Source organism: Alosa alosa, chromosome 9 (assembly GCF_017589495.1).
Source record: "Alosa alosa isolate M-15738 ecotype Scorff River chromosome 9, AALO_Geno_1.1, whole genome shotgun sequence".
Taxonomy (NCBI): Eukaryota; Metazoa; Chordata; class Actinopteri; order Clupeiformes; family Clupeidae; genus Alosa; species Alosa alosa.
Genome location: NC_063197.1, coordinates 18,448,012 through 18,466,398, shown reverse-complemented (window position 1 = coordinate 18,466,398; position 18,387 = coordinate 18,448,012). Strand labels below are relative to the sequence as shown.

General features: G+C 39.2%; 2 protein-coding genes across 2 annotated transcripts; both read left to right on the top strand.

Moving 5' to 3' along the window:
* Positions 1 to 9,513: 9,513 nt before the first annotated feature.
* LOC125300940 (claudin-7-A-like) lies at positions 9,514 to 12,427 on the top strand. Its single transcript, XM_048253130.1, has 4 exons — positions 9,514 to 9,899; positions 10,088 to 10,252; positions 11,165 to 11,246; positions 11,450 to 12,427. Exons 1-4 carry the CDS (start codon positions 9,674 to 9,676, stop codon positions 11,610 to 11,612), a joined length of 636 nt encoding a protein of 211 aa, XP_048109087.1. The 5' UTR covers positions 9,514 to 9,673; the 3' UTR covers positions 11,613 to 12,427.
* A 1,412-nt stretch (positions 12,428 to 13,839) lies between these two features.
* On the top strand, positions 13,840 to 17,176 carry LOC125300966 (claudin-7-A-like). The gene is made up of 4 exons (XM_048253175.1): positions 13,840 to 14,285; positions 14,873 to 15,037; positions 15,509 to 15,590; positions 15,766 to 17,176. The coding sequence occupies exons 1-4, from the start codon at positions 14,063 to 14,065 to the stop codon at positions 15,923 to 15,925; spliced, it is 630 nt and encodes a 209-aa protein (XP_048109132.1). The 5' UTR covers positions 13,840 to 14,062; the 3' UTR covers positions 15,926 to 17,176.
* Positions 17,177 to 18,387: the final 1,211 nt, after the last annotated feature.

The following is an 18,387-nucleotide window of genomic DNA, read 5'->3' as shown; positions in this document are numbered from 1 at the left end:
CCTGGAAGGCAGACTGTTATCGGAGCCTGTGTGTGTTGGCATATCTGTGGCCATGGGGAACATGGTTGCAAATATGCTGTTTCTACAGTTATTTTGTGATTTTATTGTGGTTTCCTTCTTGGCAGAGGGTTTTGATGACTCTTCCACTGGGTCCATTTCTGCTGTGGCTAAACTGCATTTGGTGCATTTTCCCTCCATGACTTTTATGAGCTTTCATTATTATGCTGCATAGACATTTCTTGTTTCTGGAAATTAAATTGGCTCTATGGGGTTTGTGCCAAATAGCTCACCTTTTCAGGGATTTGATTGTGGTTGCACCGTGTCAGGGGGACTGACAGTTGTCAATCATGTTCACTAGCTTGTTCTTTAGTACTTTTCCCCTTTTCAATTAGGACTTTGTTCTTTGATTTATCTTTCGGACATTGTGATATTGTTTACAATATTGTATCTATATATAATTCCATGTTTTTTGTACATGACTAATTAAATGGGCATCTTATTCCATCACAAAGAATTCTCTGTAGTATAACTTCTGTCCTTTCTGTTTTAGAGAAAGAAGGACTGCATTGAAGTGATTGGCCCATGCCAAAATACAGTGCTCTGACCTGCCTCTACTGCTGATTTTAATTTGTTTTCTTCTGTTATTTGTCAGTTTATTTTACAATATGTTCCATTTTTATGTTGAAATACATCTATTATGGGCATTCCAAACATGTATTCTACATTCCCAACACCGTATATAGCACTATAGTCCGAAAAACGGGAAATGTTGTCCATACTGCTGGGTCTTGAACATCAAGCTGTAGGACTTTATTTTACTATCTGGTCAGTTAAACCTGAAAACTTGAGTATAAGATTAATTGGAAGAGCAATTGTAAGATCAGAGTGGGGAAAGTTCATCATGTACTGTATGAGACTGCCGTTATCCATTTCAGGCAGTTAAGAACAAACTCAAATGGATTTCACACTGCAGACTTAATGCTTTTTTGATGTCCATGCGAGAGCTATCCATGTTTTTGTAGCATTCCACCAGTGCCTCATATCACTCAAGGAAAGTGGGAGCACTGTCAGCCATTTGGGGTCTGGTATATTCACAATGGCATGGAGCACTGTTGTCATTCCTGAAGTGGGTGTCATTCCTTTCCCACAATTTGACCCTTGCAAAGCAATTTGTTCTGTCTCATTCTAGTTCTCCAGGATGCCATACCTGATGAACCATAGTATTGTTAGCTTATAAAGCTGTGGTTGAATCCCACCCACCCAACCCAACCATGCCTTCTCCTCCCATGAGTAACTAGACCAAGGTGTGACCGCTAGTTGTCATGACAATGGCCCTCTTGTACATTGAGCTCTAAAGATTCCTTGTCAATACATTCCATTCATGCATGGTGTGTCTTTTGAGGTTTTGTTTTAACTCTCTGAACAGGACATCTATACTGTATTCATATGCAATGGGGCATTCCACACAGTCTGTTTACCCTTTGACCTGAAAGCTGAGTATTTGGTGTGATTGTGTATGCTGGAAGCTAATCTGCTGGTTATCCAACTATCTTTGGTAGTTACAATTAAGATAGTTAGCCTTATGCTGATGTTTTTTAAGCAAACTGTCCCATTTAACATATCCATTTACAAGAAGTTCACAACCAATTTCCCATTAACTTTGGGAGTTTGCTTTTGTGTATATGTTTGTTTCTGATCAGCTCATTTGGAGCTCAGTGGCAACACCACACTCTTGTGCATGTTTTATGCTAAGCAGCTTGAGCTTGGTGGACACACACATCCTCTGGGTGCTGACTTCGATTTCAGTCATGTCCGTACTCAGTAGGCAAGAGAATGAGTCTCACTTCAGAAGTAGTTTAATCACTTGAACAGTTTAATTAACCTTCAGTCCTCCAGGGTTAAATCAAGGACTTAATCATGTGAACCGTAATTTTTCACTGGAATTCAATAATTGAAAATCAGCTGAGCACAAAACAAAGTAGTAGTAGTAGTAGTAGTAGTAGTAGGTTCTTTTGAATGGTGGCTCGATCAACTGTTTACAGCATACCATCAGAATTTACAACTAGAAGGGTCTGAGAATGCAGACCTTTGTCAGGGCCATACGCCATGTCGCACAACATTAGCAAAAGTGAAACTACAGGAGTCTTCTCAAACTTTGACCCATTCAACACCTTTACACTTTCATGTCAAAATCAGGCCTGTAGCTTTTCAGTAAATCTGCACATAGACAAACACTGGCAGAGGTAATCATGCAGCCTACCATTGTTCAGGCCATATTGTAACAAAACCAGCAGCAGTAGTACAACAGGCTAAATGACTTCATTTGAAAATGATCAGGTTTAACTGGTTGATGGTTGCTGTCAGTATGGTAGTTTGAGCTACAATCATTGTGTCCTAATCAGTTTATAAGACTTTATTGGACTGTTGGTGGCACTAATATTAAATGTTGGAACAATTGTGAAAACATTGGGGGCAGTTTCTCTCACTCCCTAGCATTGTTTATCTTTACAATGCAGGTTTACTGTCATGAAGCACACAAACCTGCTCTTATCCCAAGTTTGGTACACTGGGGTTACGGTATATCAAAATACTTGTCTTGTGTTTCTTATACTGTGCTGAGGTAAATGTTAGTATGATTGGTGTTGGTATCATTCCCATTGCAGACAACGTGAAATTCAAGTGCAATTTTTTAATCCAATACTCTTTTGTTTTGGGGAATGAGTGGGAGAGACCAGTTCAAATTATTGTAGTATACAGTACAGTTACTCTGGAACAATCACGTGTGTTTTGCAAATTGCAACAATTAGTCTTTATCATAAGATTCAAATGTGATTTCCATATTTATTTTTTACATTAGCTAGAGTGTGTATATACACTGTAGCAAATTACTTGGTGAGTTATGATTTCAAAAAAGATTGTAACAATGTTTTGGCTGCTTGGAGCAATAAAGTCATGCTGCTTAGCAGAGAAACAGTTCTTGTGTGTGCTGCGTCCTGTATTCTTTCGGTCTTTCTGTGAGATCTGTGAGGAACCATATAGGTGGGGCTGCCCAATCATAGATCTGGTTCACCTGCATGCCTGGCATGTCTCTGGGTCCTCGCATGTAGTAATGTTGATGGACAGCCCTTAGAAAAGTTGTCTTCACCTATCCTCTCCTTGTGGAATGCTGCCTCCTAGTGTTTGTGAAAAGTGAATACATCGTGCTATATAATATAATATAATATATATATATATATATATATATATATATATATATATATATATATATATATATATATAATATAATATAATATATATATATATATATATATAGTGTTTTTATTTTACACAATTTGACTGTTTCCTGGAGAGCAAATGCAGTCTGTGTCTTGACCAATGAAACATCTTGTAGTCTGTGTGTGCCTGTATATTGTCCTCCACAAAATTATTCCTGAATTGTAATGTGTTTTTTGTGAAGTTACCATACTTCAACATCATATTAAAGTACCAGGGTGGTCCCCCCACCACACACACTACCAGAAACAATGACTGAAATCAGACATGCACATCTCAGACAAAGCTTCCAGCTGTGTGTGCAACAGTGTCTGAAGGAGTTCTGAAGTGTTCAACACAGGCTGTTCCGCAGACTGCTGCTGCTGCCCTGAAATGAGATCATTAATTTAATGTTCTGAGGCATTATGGCTTAACTACGCAAAGTCTGCATGGTCCTTTTTTGAGACTCCAACAGAAGGAGTGTTTAATTGCTTCAAATAAGCAGCCTGTGTAATGACCTGTGAAGGGAAGCTTAATAACAGCAAGTCTTGTCATGAGCAAGTTAGCCTTTTCTGCCATGTGCGCTATTCAGAAAAGATAGGCCCACCAAACATATCCAAGTTCTACAGCCTTTGAAATTTTACAGTATATGTAAACTTGCAGCATGTTCACATACCCTATACATATTCTTCATCACACTAGTGAGATATCTTCCTATTTTCTGAACATAATCCCATTTAATGAATTTTTACAAAGTAATGTTCATATGATAGAATCGTGGCCTTGCAATATAAAAACCCTAAATATAATCAATCTAGTGAAGGAAATGTATGCATTTTCTTTTTCCTGTTTCCTAATACAGGTAAGGCACATCTATGGAAGTCCTTGTGTTGTGTAAGAAATTACATTTATTGTCCATGTTAAGTATGGCAGACAGATAAGATTAGCCTAGGCTACTAATTAAACAATCTACTACATTTGCCAAGAAAGTTTGTAGAAAAGGTTCTTGTTGCTTACCTGTGAGTGTGCAAGGTTGCAGGTACAGGCATAGGCATACTGAGACCTGGAGCTTCAAACACTTGTTTCACGTGTTGAAACATGGAATAACTACACACACCCACCTCTCCGTCGTTCAGAATAGCATAAACCTTCCTACCCACCCTTTGAAAACAAGGAAGAAACGAAAAGAAATGCATTGTGAAAGTATACCTGCTGGAGCTTTCCAGGTGTGGCAGCTAACGTCTACCGACGCGTACACACTGTTCTGTGGAGCGTTTCTGCTTTTGGTTGCTTTAATTCGTGCGATTGACTTTTTTTCCCCCAAGTTTTTTTAAACACTTGCTGGAGGCACATCTTCAGGAAAAACCGGTAGAGAGGGTCAGCAGGGTGTGTCGCGGTGTAGCCTGCGCTGGCATGGCATGAGCGTGTGAATCAACATCGACAGGTTGCAATAGTGCACTAACAATGTCGTGCCTGCCAGTAATAGTGTTACTGCACACTAGACAAGACACCCGTTTTATTTTGGTCATGCTTATTCGGTTGAGTGCCTTAATATGTTGAATTAAAGCAACAATTTGGGAGGCCTATTTGACTACATCATGACTGTTCCTCTACTGTCCACAGTCGATCTACAGAATACAATAACAGATCTAAAGTTATTATTAACAACTGTTTTAGGCTAGGCCTACTTATTACGTTATACAGGCCTAATGTTCGCCAAGCTTTTCGCAGAAATTAGGCCTACATGTTAAACACTAAGCTAAGCTTCGCGTCTTAGTTTCATTTGCTTTACATTGGAAGAGAGAGAAGGCCTACATTTTACTCTTTTAACATCATTGCATGGTTTGCTTCTTTAACTCTTCTTTAACTCTATATGTAGAAATAAACGAACAAACCCAGACTCATCTCTCTTTCCCTCCCTGTCAAACACACCTGTGTGCTTGTTGGTTTGATAAAGCCACAGCATTCCCAGCGCGCGGCGTGAATCAGCAGGCAGTTTGGCCCTGAGCTCTCTTCCCCGCGTAGGAATGACATCGGACTGGTTTGTGATTAGCTGTCTCAGAGCATTTGCTACCCTCCAACCATGCGCAGCGCCAAAATGTAAGGTGTTGAACTGTAAAAAATGCAACGCGTTCTGAAGATTACCTGTCATTTTGGTTGATATGGTTATTTTTATGGTTCCCTCACACGCAGCTAAGATGAGACGATAGTGAATATATCAATAGACTCAGTATTAAATGCTGTAGGCTATTCACTTGCAATTCACATCTTCAACAGTAGCCTATAAACTGTCTTTACGCTACATGTGTTTGCCATGTGGGGAAACAAGCAACCCCATGAATGGAGAAAAAGAAAATCCCAACTAAGGTTCGAGCACCTGACATGCACGCATAATATAGGCTACACACGTCGTTTCAGCTTAACATGAAGTGTCAAGGTGTTACTGTGCGACAGTGTTTCATTTTTCATCCACTAGATGGGAGGCAAGGACAGAACAGAACCAGCAGTGTAACAGTACAGTATAGTAGGCCTACACTAAACAGAAATAAATTCTACCCACAGCGTTCATCCATATTATACAGTCATCAGGAATATGGGACTGAAAATGCATCCTTTTGGAACTTTTGGAGACGATAATAACGCACTCTCTCACTCGTTTGTGACTGCGACCGCTATATTCAAAAAGCAACAATATTTTAGTAGTGTATTGTGATCATCATTTTCACTCAGAATCAGTGTTTTATATCCTTATGCCCCCCATTTGCATGAATTACTCTATTCCTGTAGCCTATAAACGAAAGCATCAAAGGAAGTATTAACAAATACAACCCCAAAACAGAAAGTTGGGACATTGTGCAAAATGCAAATAAAAACTAAATGTGATAATATACAAGTCTCGTAAACCCATATTTAGCAGCAAAAAGGACACAGACAACCTATTTAATGTTGAAAATGAAAATTTGGACTATTTCATGGAAAATATATGTTCATTTTGAATTTCATGCCAGCAACATGTTTCAAAAAAAGTTGGGACGGGAGCATGTTTACCACTGTACTGCTTCACCTCTTCATTTAACAAAATTCTGTAAATGTTTAGGAACTGAGGAGACTATTTGCTAGAGTATTGAGAATGAAATGTTGTCCCATTACTGCCCAATACACGATTTCAGTTGCTCAACAGTATGGGGTATTCTTAGTCATGTTTTTCATTCCATTATGCACCTAATTTGACAAATCTGGACTGCAGACAGGCCATTTTAGCACAAGGACTCTTCCTCTATGGATAAATACTATTTAAATATGTGCAGAATTTATTTTGCCATTGTTTTCCTGAAATATTCAAGGTCTTCCCTGGAATAGATATTGCCTGGATGGCAGTATATGTTGCTCAAAACCTGTATACACCTTTCAGAATTGATTGTGCTTTGCCAAATGTGCAAGATGCCCATGCTGTAGGCGCTAAGGCGCAAATGTCATTTTCAACATTTGATATGCTGCCTGTGTCCTTTTTGCAAGTAAATATGAGTTTAAGAGATTTGCAGATTATTACATTCTGTTTTTATTCACATTTTACACAACGTCCCAACTTTTTCTGTTTTGGGGTTGTATAAGAAATCCTGCCTATTTTCTTGACAACTATTTGGAGTGGGTTAATTTTCAAGACATGGTTGTAGCCTATTGAGGATTTTGTTGTTCTCATAAGTAGGCTAACATTTTAGTCACTTATGTGATTCATATTGTGTCACAGAGTTCAGAAAGTCACGTACTGAAGGAATTATCTATCTTCTGTTTTTTTTTTTTATTGCATTGATTTTGTGTGTGCGTGTGCATGACTTGTGTGTGTGTGTGTGTGTTTGTGTGTGTGTGTGTGTGTTTGTACGCATGTTTAGGCTGCCTGATATCACCCCAGCAATGAAATGTATTGTTTAATTCTCAGTAGAGAGCAAAGTGGAAGTGTTTTTGGCCAAACATCTGTTTACAGTCTTGTTTTACTTGGGTTGATTACCTTCATCTTCTTCTGAAATTCAGTCAGCACCTCTGTGTCACATTCTTTCCTGCTATTGTGTGCACAGCTAGCTCATTTATGGCTGGCCATAGCTGAGGAAAATGTGACCTTAATCAGTGTGGACCTGCAGCAAGTGTTGGGTTGTGTCCAAAGCCACCTCCAAGCTGCTGAGTTGTGGCGGGAAAGCTTTACATGCCTCTGAATGGAACATGGGTGGGGGTGGGGGTGGGGGGGGGGGGCGAAGGCATCTCAAACCTTATGGTAACTCTGGCCAATTCCAGGAATGCCTGCCTGGTCTGGAGCATATCAGGTCTACTGGGAATGCTGAAATTTAAACTGGGAGTTGAAGGGGTATATTTTCCTGAGAAGTAGGACAAAGAAAATGCCTTTTAGTTCTGCAGGATTGTAAAATATTATCAATCAATATCATCACTAAAAAAAAAACGGTAATGTGTCCAGGGTATCCGGTTTTCCTGTTACCAATCGTTTAAAAATCTCGGACTTATTTTGGTCTTAGGGTTAAAAATCTATTGAGATGATGGATTTGTTGTCTTGAATATCACAATAATGTGCCTTTTTTCTCTGTTTTTGAGTTCCTGTTTTCCCAGGCTATTTTTACCGCTGTGTGATGTGCCATTGCATCAGTGGCTTATGTCAGTCATCTTGGGCACCAATGCAAGATATTTCATAATAAATCTGCTCGTTTTGTCTCTAAGTTTGGGTGTGGGCTTCAACTATTTTACATCTAGTATGATAACGCTAAAACTAAAGTAAAAACTAATTTTGGTACTATAATGGCAAATATTGATTATGAAAATTGTTACATTAAACATTACAGATCAACCATAAATGTTTGTGAATCAAGAAAAGACCAACAGAAACTAAATAGTTGTCAATAGTATGTGTACATAAAAACCAACCTGAGGGACCTTCATTGTGTAGGGCCCATTCATCTGCCATGGGCCCCTTGTCACTTTGGGCCCAATGGTGCATTCATGACCACCTGGAGTGGGAGAATTATATAGTTTAGGGGGGGTACGTCACACCTGAACTGGGAACTTTGGGCTTTAAAGTGGGAGCTTTGCGAAAGCCCCCAGGAGAATGTTTTGACGTCACTCAACATAGTGAAAGATAAAAAATGGACTTGTTCCAGGCCCAAATCAGTAATTTCCTTCTTTGTTTATGTTCACTTATACTCATAAGCGCAGGTGATTGTGATATTGAACAGTACTTCCCAGAGTACCTTTGAGTAACTATGTGATGTTAGCCTTCTGGCTACCTATATGAACATTAGCAACATAGCCCGTTTGTTATTGTCAAGTGAACGCTCTCAGTTCGGAAGTAGGCCTAGTTCCAAAGTGGGGACCTTCCCACTTCCCAGCCACATAAACGTACAAGACCAGCTGCTGCACAGCTTATGTCAGCACTTAGTTGCAGCCCACGCAATGTTATACTCCTGTTGAACTTAACGAGTCACTGTCATCACCCCTATTTCTACATCCTGAACAATGGACACATACCTCTGACATAAACTAAAATCACCAGTGACTAAACTCTAAGTTCGTCTAAAAATTACATGGCAGAAAGCATGTCCCCAAACAAGATGAATCAGAGTTAGATCTGTTATTGATCTCAATATCTTGTCTATTTTCAATTAGCTATGTCTCTCGTAGTGTCAAACAGACAATGTTAGAGGTACAAGGTACACTGCAATGCAGGCTGGTAAAAATCTTATATTGGAGTTGTTTTTGAATTATCACATGTTGTTGCTACCAGAACAGGGGGCATCTCTATATCTTTAGGAATCCCTTAAATATATAGGCCTAATATATATAAATAGCCTAGGGTAGGCCTGCTGGATCAGGGGCGCCAGTCGGGGCCCAGAATTATTGTCTATAGCAGTGCCACTGTACTGGATGTTCTGGCTCACAATACAAACACACAGCGGACACTCATACACATCTGAACTCAATTGAGAGTACAGAACGGACACGTTTTCAGCTGTTTTTTTTTTTAATTCAGGTGAATATTTAGATTACTAGAATACTAGAATAGGTAGTAGGTTATGCACAAAAAAAAAACACTGCAGCAACATCAACGAAAAAAACTCCTGTTCCGAGAAGTAGGCTTACGACGGTGTGTGGGAGTGTCAGTTCTGCCTCTTCAGTCTGACAGCTGCTACAGTTTGTGAGATGACAGCAGACTATAAAAAGGGACCAATATCTTTGTCAAAGTTAACGGTATTGTCTCTTGGGGAGAAGTGCGCTTTGAACCTGTTCTGTCGACTGTCTCCTCTGGATGTATGCGCAAATAGCGGGAATTTACACAGATTTACGTTTCGGAGACCCACACATTCATTTCTTACTACATCTTTAGCCTATTTAATTCCAGTAACCCTTAATCCTCGGATCTGCGATGGCAAATGGATGTGTCCAAGTCTTCGCTTGCATTTTAGCGTCCGTAGGACTTGTCTGCCTGATTACATCAACGTGTGTGAATGAATGGAAAACCAACGGATACACAAACGAGGGGGTGAACTCGTTCAAGGAGTACGTCGGGCTCTGGATGAAGTGCTCAGTGCATGTGACTCAACTCGAATGCACTGTGTTCGACTCACTTGAGTCAGTTCTCTACCAACGTGGTAAGTCATCCACCACGCTCTCAAGACTGCTGCATTGGACATATTATGTGAGGGCAGCCTTTTTTTTTTTAATTATTCTCTATGCCATATGCCCTGTCTGATTTGATTTCCTCTGACAAAATATTACCTCTCTGCTAGTCGTGTATATCACGTTCACCTTTAGCCTTCTGTGTCTTTGAACTCTGCAGGGGAGATCCAGTGGACCAGGGCCATGATGATCATCAGCATCATTCTGTCAGTGTGTGGGTTAACTGTGGCCGTGTTGGGCATGAAGTTCACACTGTGCCTAGATGTAGATAAGCAGGTGAAAAACAAGGTGGCGTTCGTTGGAGGGATCCTTCTCATTTTGTCAGGTAGCTTGATGCCTTACTGTACATTTGATCACATCTGTGATGCGCCATTTAGTAGGTTCTCTCAAAGCTTTACTATAGCAATAGGCTACCTTGATCCTGGGACAACTGAAATGTGTCTTGTTTAATAGTTTCAAGCCAAACAATAGAGCATCTTTTTAAAATCCTAAAAGCTTCTCTTAACACACTAACAGCGAATGTGCATTGAGTGTATGTGCATCTTAATTTTTGCAGCTCAGGTGGTACACTAGAGTGTTGATGAGATGATCCATCCATGAAATAGCATGACACAAATGTCAGATATATGTTCAGTGCCCCTATGGTTCTATTAATACAGTGGTTTTCAAAGTGTGGGGCGGGCCCCACTAATGGGGAATAGAGACATGACTGGTGGGGCGCGATGAACAGGAGGACATTTGTATTTTGTTATACATTATCTTTAATAATGCCTTTATTTTTTGACAATGAAGATCATAGATTTAAAACAAAATAGCCACACACAAACATTGGAGTCATAAACAGACTGACAAATGAACTAAAATAACATCTGATCCAGCAGACGGAGACGGGAAATGTAACGTGGTACCAAAATGCAAAAAACACTTTAACGTCACCATTTTTCCAGGTTGATCAGGGGTCAGGTGGGGCTTGAAAATTCCCCACCTCCAAAGTTAGGGATGACAGACAAAGTTTGAGAACCACTGCATTAATATCACTCTAGATATCATTAGTGGTGTTGATTCGTTTATCTGAATCTCTCAATCTGTGGCATCGCCACAGAACATTACAGGTCTTTGGCATTTTTATTTGCTTTTGTTGAAAGTGACAGAGATGGCGCCATCTCTACACACTATAGGTGGCGCCATCACACTATAATCAAGACGTCAATACATTCTTTTCTCTGCTCTGTTACAGGGGTTTGTGCATTGGGAATAGTGTCTTGGTATGCCAATGGTGTGATTACAAATTTCCATAATCCTAAACCAGAAGAAAAAAGGTAAAAAATCAATTGAATTTTGATTCATGTGAATGCCTATTTTAACTGTCAGTGTAGTATCTACCATTATACTCCACAGTAGCATCAATGTGATGTTGTATACTTTTTTCCATATTCTGGCAGACTTGTACATATCTGAGTGAAGGACTAAGGTAAATGTTTGGGTCACTGAGTGCCACACTGAGTGTGTTGTTCTTCCACAGGTACACCCTGGGCAAGTGCCTGTTTTTGGGTTGGGGAGGAGCTCTCCTGTCCTTCATAGGAGGGGCGCTTCTGGCCTGCTGTAGTTTGTCACGTTCCGCTTCACGCAGAAGCTATGCATCGCCACCTCCAGTCCCGATGACCTCTGAAAAAGACTATGTGTAGGAATCCCACAGAACATCCCACGGGACGAGCTTGGTGCCATTCACGGTGCTCCTTTACAGCCAGACCACAACACGGTACTCTCTCAGCTGATGGTGGATTTGTTGTCACGTGTCAAATACAACCACTGACATTCTCCATACACTAACCAACATTGAGGCTTACAGACATTAGCCTCAGTAAAACAGTATTTAATGATAATGATCAACCTGTAACAAATGAAGGATACTTTTATTAAAATGTTGCAGCTGTCAGCGAACCATGTTGTCAAATGGAATAATATTTGTCTATTAATTTGCTTATCGTGTTTTTCTTTTTTTAATAATCAGTGTACTTGGAGTGGTAATTTTACTCAATGATTACCTTCAGGTTATCTTTGCTAATTAACTTACATGTGTGCCTGTTATGAAGAATTCGAAATAATGTGTTGGTTTGCAGATGTTAGTTTATTTTGAAAAAAATTCTGCGGGTATTTTTTACTTATTTATTTAGGAAATAGACAAGGAATGAAATGTAGATGTAGATGTCTTTTTGTTATTTAGAGCACTGCTGCAAATGATATAAGTGCCTCAAAAAGTCATTGTCTTGTCCTTGTTTCAAATGTTTTAGTAATTTAGTATTTACAGTAGGAGGAACATAACTTGATCTATGGACATATAGTTAGTGTGTCCCTTTCTCTGAAGAAAAAACGTATATTTAAATTATGATGATGTACAATACTACTATTTTTGTATTAGTCTTGTGCAGAGCCGGACAGTAACGGAGTACATTTACTTGAGTACAGTACTTGAGTACAATTTTGAGGGATCTGTACTTTACTCGAGTATCATTTTTGGGGAGTACTCATGACAAGTACATTTGAGAGGCAAATATTGTACTCTTTACTCCACTACATTTCTATCCATAACCGTGAGTACCCGTTATTTCTTATACAAAAAAAGGAAAAAAGAAAAATCTCAGAAACCCTCAATTTGTTGTTTCCCTCTCAAACGTGATTGGATTGTGCAGGCGCCACTGATTGGGACAGCCTATCAGCAATCACCTTCAGTTTTCCGCCAAAGTCAACTCCATGGTCAGATTTAGATAAGAGACGAAACCATGGACGAAACAATGGATGAAGACACAGCAGGTCCATCCCGGGAATGTGCCAACCTGTGGCCCCACCTCGCCAGACTATTTCAATTTTCTGAACAAGTTAATGATAGTTTTCGCTTCAAGTGTTTCAATTACAAAATAGTATTTTAAATACATGTATTAGAAATACTGCCCATCCCTGGCAACATAAAAATAGGAAAGTGACTTGATTTTACTTTCAATTCCTTTTACATTCTCCAAGGTATTAACATTAACATTTTTCATAACTCCATGTAGGACGTTTCTGTACATAAATGTAAGCACTGTGGCAGTATTGCAATATTTAGAAAATGTAGGCTACTCTTGTACTCTTGATACTCCAAGTACTTTTAAAAACAAGTACTTCAGTAGAACAAGTAGACATCTGACTGTTGTACTTTTACTTATACTTGAGTAAAATTTAGCAAAGGGTATCTGTACTTTTACTCAAGTAATGAAGCTGTGTACTCTGTCCGCCTCTGGTCTTGTGTTTTTTATTTGTAGCTAGTTGTGGAAGGAGTGAGAGTGTTGTGTCCTTTGCCATGTCTATTTTTACTATGTCTGTGTGATTAATTTATGCTTTTAATTACTAAATCATAAATGTAATATACATCATCATACTGTATTAAAACATTTGCTTTGTAGCTCAAGAATGATGTGTGTGTTTATTAAACAATTACAGATTGCAGCTTTTTTTTTTTTTCATCAGTAAATTTAAGAAAATAGAAAAACACGAGTTCCTGATACATTCGCATAACACATTAATAGGCTATTTTACATGGACTATGCCAGATGGTGCAGAGTAGGCTATAAATGATCCATGTTGCCAAACATGTCTTTTATCAGAATTGATGTGGTTATTGTAACCTAACTCTATGCCGTCGTGAATATCTCGTATCTATCGTAGACTAAACTGAGTTACGAATAGCCTATAATAGCCTACTAGGCTACAAATGATATTTTAAATGCGAATGGTGGTACTAAAATACTGCAGCAACAGATTCACGAGAAAAACTGCTATTTCAAGAACTGTGACGGTGGGCGTGTGGTAGTGCCAGTTCTGCCCCCTCAGTTGTGTGGCTGTTTTTCGGATGGCACACAGCTGTTGGAGTTAGTACGTTGACAGCAAGCTACAGAACGGGACCAGAAGCTTGGTGAAAGTTAACGGTTCTCTGGCGAAAAGTGCGCTTCAAACCTGGTTCTGTAGTCTGTTTCCTCTGGCGGTATTTTGCGGAAATTCACAACACAGATTTACGTTTTGCAGGCCTGCACTTGCCCTTGGGTTTGTGGTTCTTATTATCTTTATTTAATTACAATAACGTGAAACCCTCGGATCTGCCATGGCAAATGGATGTGTCCAAGTTTTCGGTTTCTTTTTAGCCTCTGTGGGACTTATCTGTCTGATTACATCCACTTCTGTGAACGAATGGAAAACCTACAGTCACTCACACGAGGGGATGTTTAAGTCGTTGATGATCAACGTCGGGCTCTGGATGGAGTGCTCAGTGCCCAGCACCGGCAAATGGGAATGCTCTACGTTCGACTCAGTTCTCCACCTATCGAGTAAGTCATCTACCCCGCTGCCTAGCCTACTGTAGGCTATTGGAGATAGTGAGAAGGACCCCCCTCTCTCTCTTGGTCTTTTTTAATATTCACTATTTCATACCATATCCTGTCTGATTCTCCCCGGTAGAATTTACACAGTTACACTTCCCAAACATCAGTACAGTGCCATGTGGGTCATGGGGTATATTTCGCGTCTCCATGATAAAGATTTAGTTAGAAAAAATCTTTATGTAATCAACAATTATGCTAATTACAACAACCTTTCACCAATAACAATGCTTTATAATTATTTTAGACCCAATTTATCATAACTTAAATTTAACTAAAAGACTTAGTTGACAGATTTTTCTGTTATCTACATCATTTTTTCAAATAAATACTTCACGTCTTACAAGTTTAAGCTCAGCAAATACTTGTCATGTTAACTTTGAAGTCTGTTCTATGACTAAAAAAGTTTAATGATAAAAACTCATTCCATTTTTTTTGTTTTCTCTCTACACTTGAAATGTACCCGAATTATAGAATGACCCATGTATCTGTATATCACTTCAACCTTTAGCTTTCTGTGTCTTTGACTCATGCAGCGGAGGTCCAGTGGACCAGGGCCATGATGATCATCAGCATCATATTGTCAGTGTGTGGGTTGGCTGTGGCCGTGTTGGGCATGAAGTGCACAATGTGCGTAGATGATGACAACCGGATGAAAAACAAGGTGGCGTTCATTGGAGGGATCCTTCTCATTTTGTCAGGTAGCTTGATGCCTTATACTGTACATGTCATCACATTTGTGATGTACCACTTAGTAGGTTCTCTCATAGGACTGCTACAGCAATACCTTGATCCTGGGACAACTGAAACTGTGTGTCTTAGACAGCTTCAAGCCAAACAATAGAGCATCTTTTTAAAAATCCTTTGTAAAAGCTTGTCTTTCCACCCAGCAGCGAATGTGAATTGAGCCTATCTGTGCATATTAATTTTCCAGCTCACTATCCAAGTAGGTGGTACACATTAGTGTTGGTGAGATAATCCTTCTATGACATATCTTTCAGCATCTTTCAGTGACCCCATGGTTCCATTAATATCACTCACAGAACCACAGAACATTGAAGGTCTTAGGCATTGTTATGTGCTTTTGTTGAAAGTGACAGAGAGACCAACAGTTGCGTCATCACTACAATCAACACCTGTCAGGATACATTCTTTTCTCTGCTCTGTTGCAGGGGTCTGTGCCTTAGGAGTAGTGTCTTGGTATGCCCACGATGTGATCACAGGCTTCCATCATGCTAGAGAAGGTCACCTCAGGTAGGCTAAAAAACTATTGAATTTTGATTGATGTGAATGCCTGTTATTAACTATCAGGTTAGTATCTACCATCAAAACGTATACAGCATCAATGTGTTGTATACTTTTTTCCATATTCTTGCAGACTTACATATCTGGGTGAAGGATTGTGATAAATGTTTTTGTTCTTCCACAGGTACTCCCTGGGCACATGCCTGTTTTTGGGTTGGGGTGGAGCTTTCCTGTCCATCTTGGGAGGGGTGCTCCTGGCCTGCTGTAGTTTGTCTCGTTCCTCCTCACATAGAAGCTACATATCGTCTGCTGCCCAGATGACTCCTGGCAAGGACTATGTGTAGGAATCCCATGGAACATCCCATGGGACGAGCTTGGTGCCATTCCCCTGTCACTGTGCAGGAGCTCTGTGCAGGCAGACCACAACATGGTACTATTAACAGTTTCTCAGCTGGTGGTGGGTTTTTTTGTCACATGTATGAAATACAACCACTGAGAATCTTCATAAACCAACGACGAGGCTTACAGACAACTATAAAATTAAAATGCTGCAGCTGTCAGCTTAACTATGTTTTCAAAAATATTTGTCTATTAATTTGCTTATTTTATTGTGTTTTTCTTTTTTAAGAATCAGTATAGGCCTACTTGGGGTGGTAATTTTGCAATACTCAATTATTACCTTCATATGCGTCTTTCCTTATTAACTTACATGTGTAGTTATGAAGAATTCAAATGATCAGTCGATGTGTTTGTTTGCTGATTTTTTATGTATTAGCCTACAGAGCCCTGGAGGTGTCATCGCAAGATATTTTTGTATATTGAGAAAATGTGCACTCATTTTTACTAAATTTTGCACTCATTTTACTAAATTTTGCGCTCATTTTACTAGACTGTGTGTGTGTGCACAATTTAGTATATTGTTTGTCCATTTTACTACAAAGTGTGCTCGTTTTATTAAATTGTGCGGTCATTTTACAAAAACTAAAATGAGAGCACAATTTAGTCAAAGGAGCACACTAGTAAAATGTGCACACAATTTACTCAATTGAGAGCACAATCTTGAGAGCACGATTAGGCTAAGTAAAATTAGCACACAATTGAGTAAAAGGAGCTACTTGTTTCTAGATAACTTTTGTTATCTAGAGAAATGCAACTAATATAAATGTAATATAATAATAAATGTCATTGTCTTGTCCTTGTTTCAAATGATTTGGTCATTTAGTATTTGAGTGCCATGGAGAAAGTGAACAAAGCATTTCACTACATATAGTGACCAATACATTTGAATTGAATTGAATTTACAGAGAAACATAACTCGATCTATGGACATAGATCAAAACACCCATCAGTTGTATGTGACCATGGTCGTAGTATGCCTGTAAATTATGATGATGATGTACATACTGTAATTCTACTGTTTTTGTATTAGTCTCTTTTTATAAGTAGCCAGTTCTGGATGACATGCATGTTGTGTCCTTTGTTTCGCCTATTTTTGCTATGTCTGATGTGTTACAGTACATTCCTTTCATGCTTTTAATTACTAAATCATAAATGTAATGTACATCATCATACTGTATTAAAATATTTGCATTGTAGCTAATTCAAGAATAATGTTTGTGTTTATTAAATAGATTTCAGCTTTGTTTTTTTCATCAGTAAAGTGACCCTTAAAGGTGTAGGTTTTTGGACATTCTAAGTTCCGCAACAATTGAAGGTTCTAAAATTCTATGTTGAATTCAATGAACCCAGATATTCTTTAGAACATTCATTTCCCAACATTCCCGTCACACCGGTGTGACGGTACTCCTTTAAGGGTTAACATAGAAAGTCAGGAGTTCCTGATACATTCACATAATACATTTAAACTTTTAAACACTCCAGATGGTAGAGTGCTTAACATGATCAGTGTTGCCATGTGTTGCCAGTGTTGACAATTGATGTGGTTTCGAAAAGTAAAAACATAACACCCAACTTGGGTCAGTTAAGCTCAGTAACTAATTACACTAGCACTGACATTGTTCTTGGCTCTTAATATTATAATGTCTCAACATACATTCATCGTGTTCCAAATTATTATGCAAATTGGATTTAAAGGAGAATTCTGGTGTGATATTGACCTAAAGTGTGTTGAAACATGATACCGAGTGTGAACGTATGTCTCATAGCTAATCTCGGCTTGTCCCCTGCACTCAGAAATCTGGCGCTAGTTAGCCGATGCTAATAACAGTTTTTCGATGGGGGTGCCTCGGGCATCGGCCTAGCCATGCAAATAAATCACTGTTTTACACCATTTACGAGGCTCAAAGTAGCTCTATACTTCATTGGTAGACTTCTGAGGGCCTTGACATTTAAAACGAGACATTGAGAACTTTGAAAAAGCACTGGTAGTTTATTTACAAGACGATTTTCAAGCATTAAAATTTACAAATCCAACTCTGATTAAATATAAATCCCCCCCCAAAAAATGTAATAGTGATGATCCCAGACACCCAAAACGACATGCTGGCGGCTGCTTTCACTCGACTGTTGCATAAAAAAGTGAGTTAAATGAAGCTAACGAAAGATAGGCTTCTAGTCTAGACCAGGCAAAGCGTAAGCTTGTAGCCATTAGCATTCGGTAGGCTGTATTCACCAGACCCATGGCTGCACTGGACATGCAACTGTGTTCTGTTCCCAGAGCATATGCTTTCTCTGTCTATTATCTGCAGCGTTAGGGCCTCCTCTACTAAGAGATTGCTAGTTCACAAGGCAGTGAAGTTACAGGCTATGCCCGTGCTTCAAACGAAAAAGAAAAAGAAACTAAACG